The sequence below is a fragment of the Ictidomys tridecemlineatus genome (assembly GCF_052094955.1).
Source record: "Ictidomys tridecemlineatus isolate mIctTri1 chromosome 2 unlocalized genomic scaffold, mIctTri1.hap1 SUPER_2_unloc_1, whole genome shotgun sequence".
Classification (NCBI taxonomy): Eukaryota; Metazoa; Chordata; class Mammalia; order Rodentia; family Sciuridae; genus Ictidomys; species Ictidomys tridecemlineatus.
This window is the reverse complement of record NW_027520951.1, coordinates 268,538-276,728: the sequence shown is the minus strand read 5'-3', so window position 1 is coordinate 276,728 and position 8,191 is coordinate 268,538. Positions and strand designations below refer to the sequence as shown.

The 8,191-nt window shown below is 43.5% G+C and overlaps 1 protein-coding gene across 1 annotated transcript in view; it reads left to right on the top strand.

Annotated features, from left to right (window-relative positions):
* The first annotated feature begins 2,023 nt into the window (after window positions 1–2,023).
* Window positions 2,024–8,191, top strand: part of LOC144372234 (piwi-like protein 3) — a 29,191-nt gene continuing 23,023 nt past the window's right edge. Inside the window, 7 exon segments of the mRNA XM_078035601.1 lie at window positions 2,024–2,053; window positions 3,104–3,273; window positions 3,974–4,163; window positions 5,098–5,219; window positions 5,510–5,618; window positions 7,070–7,217; window positions 7,772–7,983. Coding sequence (XP_077891727.1) covers window positions 2,024–2,053; window positions 3,104–3,273; window positions 3,974–4,163; window positions 5,098–5,219; window positions 5,510–5,618; window positions 7,070–7,217; window positions 7,772–7,983 — 981 coding nt within the window.

Here is an 8,191-nt window from a genome sequence, read left to right as displayed (position 1 = left end):
AATATTTTCAAGATATGATAAACAGAACAATGTGTTGTCTGTGTACTATGGACAGTTCAGTGCATAGTTGACATCAGAATTAGACCTATAGAAGTTTTCTATAGGACATTGGTGGAATCTTGAAGTAGTGGGTAATATAAAGATTACTTAAAAAATAACAAATGCTTTACACATTGCCATTCTAGTGTCTGTTGTATTCTGCTGCAATGTGTAAATCAATGGAAGTGTAAATGATGTGATTCAGCAACCTGTATACGGGGTAAAAATGGAAGTTCATAACCCACTTGAATCAAACTGTGAAATATGATATATCAAGAACTATGTAATGTTTTGAACGACCAACAATAAAAAAAATAATAACAAATGCTAAAGAGGACATGAAGAAAAGAAAACTCATACTGCAGGAACATAAATTAGTACAGCCATTATGGAAAACAGTATGTTGATTCTTTAGAAAACTAAAAATAGAACCACCATGTGATCCAGCAACTCAACTACTAGGTATAGAGCCAAAGGAGAGGGACTCATTATATCAAAAAAAAAAAAAATACTTGAACTCCCATGTCTATTGGAGGACAATTGATAATAGCTAAAACATGGAACCTACCTGGATGCCCTCTAGTGGATGAATGGATAAAGAAAATTTATACACACACACACACACACACACACACACACACACACAAAATGAACCATTATTCAGCCATAAAAATCCTGTCATTTTCGGGGCTGGGGATGTGGCTCAAGCGATAGCGCGCTCGCCTGGCATGCGTGCGGCCCGGGTTCGATCCTCAGCACCACATACCAACAAAGATGTTGTGTCCGCCGAGAACTAAAAAATAAATATTGAAAATTCTCTCTCTCTCTCTCCTCTCTCTCTCTCTTTAAAAAAAAATCCTGTCATTTTCATTAACATGGATGGAACTAGAGATGATCATGTTAAGTAAAATAAGCCAGACACTGAAAGAGAAATGCCACAAGTTCTCAGTCATTTGTGGAAACTAATGAATCAGTCTCAAAAAGAACAAAAAGGGATAGTGGTACCAGAGACTGGGAAGGAAAGGAGACAGGGGGATGCGGAGAAATTCAAGTAGGGGTAACAAAACATAGAGAGGAAGAATTAGTTCTGGTTCTTCTTTAGCAGAGTAGGTAACTGTAGGTTAAAACAATCTGGTATGTTCCAAGCACAGAAAAATTAATGGTTGAAGAGATGGTGTAGTACAACTGCTTCAATCTGAGGCAGGTTCAGGCAGCCTAAGAAGGTACACGGAGCAGAAGGGCAATCTGACATGCTTTTATTTGATGGGTGGGTGGGAATCCATGAAGTGGAAAGTCCCATTTAGTTTATATACAGGATTAAAATGAAGCTAGCAGCTTGCCAAGTATGATATCAAGAGCTAAATAAGAAAACACGTGCACCCTTGTTCCAGAATTTAATAAGACATCTTAACCATTGCTTCCTGGACATCAGGGTGAGGGAGCCTGACTCATGCCATTTTCCCTATAGATGGAAATGCTTATTACCTTGATTATCACACATTCTGTATATTTACTGAATTACCACATGTACCGATACAGATACAAAAAAAAAAAACTATGTCTCAATATAACATAAATAAAATGGTTGTATAATTAAAATGAGTATCTGATGTGTGCGTGTCAAGGATTTAAATGCAAACAATGCAGCTGTAAAAATGTTAGAAGAAAGGATTGGTGATTAAAAAAAATAATAAAGCAGCAAAGCCAAAGAATGACAGAAACCCAGAAACAACCAGTAAGGCTGATACTACAGATATATTTTTAAGGGACACAAAATACTAAAAGCTTGCAGATCCACTCATAGGGATCAGTGCCCCGAGTGGATTTGGGCTATCTTCTTTGAATCCAAGGAGGTCGGAGCAGCTGCATTCAGTTGTGCTGGCCACTGCAGGGATTAGGTTAAAGCTCTTCAGTGCTAAGGGCTAAGTTTCTGGGGCCCATGTGCATATCGTTTTGTAAAGTTACCTGGCAGGTAAATCCGGGGATGCTTAATAGGCGAGACAAGGTGGGGCAGGTAAGCGGGGAGGGCCATCCCCTCTCCCATCCACTAGACTCAGCATCTGGGAGTCCTCCAGGTGCAACTCCAGTGCGGGCTTCGTGTGGAGGCGGTTCCGGAAGAGGCCAGCCCCGCAGGGTTGAAATTGAAGCTGAGCGAGCAAGCAAGGGCCAGCGGCTGCCCTGCTGCATGGATCATCTCCCCAGGAGGGGCAGGTCCTCCCATTTCCCGCCACTGCCTGCCATTTTTCTGACCGCTGCGCGGAACAGGGCTACCCTAGACAGGCTGGGAGCCAAGTGTGTACCTCTCCTGGAGAGGAGCTTTGCGCCCCCCAATCGACCCAGATCAGAGGTGCTCAGACGCTGCAGTTTCAGGCAAGGAAACCTGGGCAGGTTTGCATAGTGAACAGGTGGACCTCTTCCGACCCAGGTGAGTCTCAGGGTGAGGGCCAAAGGGCCAGGGGAGAGGATGCCTGGGTGCAGGGCCAACTGGGGGTGCAGCAGCTCAAGTGTAAGTGTCGGGTACAGAGGATGTTGTGCTATGCCAGTGTGTGATAAGTGGGAAGAACCGGTACTGACTTGTACTAACAAAAGCACAGTGACAGGCACCATCTTGGGAATCTATAGGAGAAAAAGAATCCTGTCCATTGGGATTGAACCCAGAGGCACTTGACCACTGAACCACATTCCTAGTCTTTTTTTTTTTTTTTTTTTTGAGACAGGGTATCACTCAATTGCTTAGGGCCTCACTAAATTGCTGAGACTGGCTTTGAACTTGAGATTCTCCAGCCTCAGCCTCCCGAGTCACCAGGATTACAAACTGGGCCACCATGCCAGGTGTGATTCTTCAATTTCCAGCAGTGTTTTAGCAGGTTCTCTGTCACTTCTCTGCCAACTCGGGAGCAATTCGTGTCTCATTGGTGTGATTGGAAAACGTGTGTAGTTAGTTACCCCATGCCTCATTTTTTTTTACCTAATTAATTGCTTTTGTTTTTTTGTTTTAGATTACCAGGAGACTTTCCAATGATATCTGTTACAATCATGTTCTTTCAGGGCTTTTCTCCTTCAGGGTCATCGCCCTCAGGACCACAATGCCTGGCAGGGGCAGGGGCAGGGGCACAATGCCTGGCAGGGCCAGGAACACAATGCCTGGCAGGGCCAGGAACACAATGCCTGGCAGGGCCAGGAACACAATGCCTGGCAGGGCCAGGAGGAGGGCCGATCAGCCTATCCCCCAACGTGAGGCACCTGGAGCTGCTGCAGTGAGTGCTGTAAATTGTTTCTTTTATGCAAGAGATCCCTGCTGGAGGTGAAAAGAATTTAAAAGCCTAGGTTCTACCACTCTAGTCCAGTATAGAGTTCTTTCCTGTTAAGTGAGAACTGATAGATTTCTAAGGAAAGTCAGATTTCTTGGCTGAGGGGATGCAGAGCTCTCACCTACTTCCTCTCTGCTGTTTCCCTGCCTGGTTTTTACCACATGCAAATGGATTTTTCCTTTCAACCCAGAGGGATCACAAAGGTTTCTAAAGTTCTTGACTTGACCCCAGGATACCTCTTTGGAAATGAGTTGGAAACAAGCATCTTCATTAAAGTCCTCAACCACCTGAACCAGATAGAATTTGCAATCTTGTTTAACACTTGATATCCCTGCTATGTGGATATGTTCTGTGTTCTTTTAGTGCGTATCAACTTTGCTCTGGTAAAAGAGAACCCTACCCATATTGATGGTGACCTCTAGTGGGACTGGGTACTGCTTGGCATTGGCAGGACACATCTGAACCTGCCCATTCTGTATTATTCCTCTCCTCTTCTGCTGCCCTCAAGCCTCACCATCTCCTCTCTAGTCCTAATTTCAAGTCTTTGACATTGACTCCCAGGTCATTGAGAAAGAGCATTGACCTCAATGTCAATGACCTCCTAACTTTGTCTCCTCAACCAGGAGCATCAAAACCCCTGGTCTCAGCCCCTTCTCTGAGGCCCTAGGCACTAGCTCTGCTTTCTTCGGGGATCCTTCAGCAGTCCTTGATCCCAGGAATCCCTTCAGCAACTTCCCTGTCAGCTACTCAAAGCAGCTGGGTATTGCTCATCTAAAGCATTTGCATACAAATGAGATTCCTCCTGTTCAGCAGGTAATCTCCCCAACAGTCCCACCTTCACCACCCACTTCCTGCTGCAGAACTGTCTCCATTCTGACCCCCAGTTCTTCTCTTTTCTCTCTCTCCTCCTGCTGGGCTCTCCTCAGGGCTCTACTGAGACTGCTCTTAGGCTCCATGGTGCCCTCTGCCTCCCCGAATCCGCAGATTGTTTCTGTCCTGCCTGAACGTGCCCTCCTTGATGAACTCCCTCTAGCCACCATACACATCATTGTTTTCCTCCTCCAACCCTGCCACCCCTGCTAAACTGTTCTTGGCCAGCTTCTCCTCCTTGCTCCCAAGACATGCCCTGTGTCCTCTTCTCTCTCCCATTTAGACTCACTCCCTTGCGATATTAGCCAGTGTCATGGCTTGAAATGTCTGGTATGTGGACAGTCCTCATATCTAGATCTCCAGCCAGAACCTCTCCTGCACTGCCCCACAATCCTCACAGATGTTCATGGACACTCCACCCTCCCAATTTCCCCTACCAAACATGTCATTCCCACCATTCAAAGGCGTTCCGTTCATCCATTTGTGCAGGCCAACATCTTTGGGTTCATCCTAGACTCTATGGCAAACCTGTCCCATAGACCACCAGGGAATACTGTCTCTCACTCCCACCCAAAGCCAGGAATGGAAGCCTATCTGGTATCCACCAACTTCTCAGCACTTGGATCCCTCCCTCTGGTCCCAGTTATCCGCAACCCTCCCTGGACACTGCAGTGGCCTGACTGGCCTTCCTGCCTCTGCCCTTGTCTCCCACTTGATCTATTCCTAACAAGGAACCAGGCAAACCAGGTCCTGTAGCTCTTGTGCCCAACACCCTGGAAAGGCTCCCATTTTCAAGGTGAAAGGCAAGTTCCTTCAAATGGCCTCCCTTTTTTTTTTTAATTCCACTGTCTTCTCATCCTGTGTCTCACCTTTCCAGCCACACTGGATCCTCGTTCTTCTTGAACATTTCTACCTGTGCACCCCAGAAATTTTGCCCTCCCGCCTCTATGGCCCGTGGGACTTGGCTCATTCACTCACCTTCTTCAAGTCTGATCCCATGTCAGTGTCCCCTGAGGTTCCTCATTGCTCCCCATGAGTTGGAACAGACTTTCCCCTCCCACCCAGCTTCCCAGAAACCCCCCCCAATTCTGTTTTGCTCTGCATTTTTTTCATTTTCATAATAACTGCAAGGTGCAACAGAAGTTGTTTTTTCAAAATTTACTTTTTACTGGAATGTAAGCTTTTCCAAGGGAGAGGCTTTCTTTGGGTCCCGAGCATATATCATCTGGATGATGATTGAATACACAGGGCAACACTACTTTTTATTTCTATCTCCTAAAATCCTGCAGGCCCCTCAGGCTGCTGCATGGCAGCGTGGCCCCTACCCACCACAAGAGGAGGTCCAAGCAGCTGCACCTGGGCAGCCAAGAGGTACAGAAGGAGGGGTCCAGGCTCCAGGTGAGATGAGGGAAGGAGAGTGTGTGAGGGGCAGGGGAGGATTGTCCGGGGAAGGTGCACACACCAACAGAAAGCCCCAATATTCCCATGATGCTTGGCAAGATGGGGAGCATGGGCAGCTTATAACGATCTCCCTTCCTGCAGTGAATTATTTGACTGTTGGTGTTTTATTTGCCTCACATTTGAAAAGCTAATGAAAAAGAAGCAGAGAACGTTATTCATGAGCAATTCAATATTGTTCTCAAGGTTAGATAATATATTTGTACAGATAAACCCTAAGTTAGCCAGGAGTTCTGGGAACATGATTCTTTTGTCTGTTTAAATCGCTGTGTTGAGAAGGTTGAGCAGCTCTTTAACCACTGGGTGTTTTCCTGCCTTCCAGCATCCTTGCAGGTGACAGGTTTTGTCATTATACAGGTGAGCCCTCAGGCTCAGCTGTCGTCATTTGCCAAGGGTGTGGCTAATTCGATCAAACTTCAGACCCCATTCTCTGCCTCACTTCTTATAGCCAAATAACTTGTGATAGGCTAAACCTATGAACATTAAATAAGAAACAGAAAAATGTTTTAATATACCAATACAAAATCCAGAACCAAGACAGTGAAGTTTGAATACAATCACATTAAAACACACTTGTATCCCCCATCACAGTTCTGCAGTTGTGACTAAATATCATGTATAAAGTACGTGGTGTGTAGCAAATGCCAATAATTGATAACTGCTGCTTTCTTCCACTGAAAATGAATTTGATTGCTGGATGTGTCAGGAGCTAGTTCTAAATTCTATACATAAAATATAGTGAATAGTCATTCTCCCGTAGAAATACAGACTCTTAATACTGTGTAAGAGGACCATAAACTAAGAATAATAGTTTTCAGAAGTAACATTTCAGCAGTAAAACACTTTGGTCATCCAAACTATGGACTCTTGGCCATTCAAGGAAACAGGATTTACAGATATCTTTCACAATGCACTATTCTCACTTTCATTCAAATCTTGCCTATGTGGAATATTTAAATAAATCATAGAAGGTAATGAAATAGGCTGAGGTCCTTTCCAGTTTTTCTACATAGAAAGGTCAGTTCCTCCATACTAAAAGGGAATTGCCTGGATAGATAGATATCTATTTTTTTTTACCTCATTCATTCATTCATTTGGCACTTTCTGCTGCCCACTAGAGGGCAGCACATAGTGCCAGGAGCTGAGCTATGAAGCTCTGCCACCAGAAATCGGAGTATTTTCCAAATCTTGTGAGGATGAACAAATCGTGTAACAGGAATAAATCAAGTACCAATAAAAGAGATTATTGGGAAACTTTCTTAGTAAACTTCTTGCAACATGTCCATGAAATGACGTTTGGATCTTCAGTGGCATCATTTTAAACCTTGATTGTTTAGCTTGATAGTTGGGGTTACATTGTTCTTTTCCCTTTTTGCTGTATAAATTTGCAGCCTTTGCATGTATTCATATGTAGGAGAACCTCAACTGGAAGCTGGACTGCAGGCATTATCGGTGAGGCTATGAGGCGTGCTGGAGTTTTTCAAGATCTTGTGGTGAATACCAGGCAGAACATGGAGTATGTTAGACACTCAAAAACAGGTGTGTTGGCCTATAACCATTACATTTTATGGAGCTGTTCATTTTAAGCTCTTGATTACCAATAGTGTTTGTTTAAGAGATTCTACACAGCTTCACCCCATCACTCTACGTAGACATATTTCACTCGGTCTGCCACTCGCCTTTCATTCAATTTTGCAGAAATGACAATTCATTGTAGAGTTTGGGTAGACTACTTATCTTTCCTTAAAAGCCCATAAAATAGAATGACTCAGTTCTTTGGCTGTCCTGAGCTTTAAAAAATTACAACTGTTATCCATAGTGGCTTGTTTTTCCTTTTGGTAGCTGTAGAGATTTAGCTTGGGGTTTGATTTATATAATATTTTAATCTTAAAGTTAAAACTCTCTAAATTTATATTTACATCAGTTCTCACCAAATTGACAGGCACTCTGGAGATCAGGTGTGTACAAATGTTTGTTTACTCTTTATTTCTGTGATTTACCTAAGTTTGTTTCCGAATATCATAGGGTCCAGACTATTTGGGGTCAAATCAGTCACTTTGTCCCATTTTTGACATGTGCATTATTTTTTTCAGGTTCAGAAGGTAAAGTGGTAAGACTCATAACAAACCATTTCCGATTGACATGTCCCCAGTGGATTGCATATAAGTACAACGTTGACTTCAAACCAGATGTAGACGATACAAATCTTCATTCACAGTTACTTTTTCAATATGAAAGGGTTTTTGGAATAAGCCATATATTTGATGGAAACTCTTTATTGTTAACTCAAAGGCTAACAAATCAGGTTAAGTAATATCTGACGTTTTCTTTCTCTTGCATTTACACTTTGCTATCACAAAACTGTTTCTGTACAAGAGCGTGTTAAGAGAAGTTCTGAGGATCTCTTGCCCACAGGACTTGTAACTAACCTGCGTGTCACATTTGATCAATATGAATAATCAATAATGCTTCTGATGTTAGTGCTTAAGGGGAATTTAAATGGAATTGAAGCA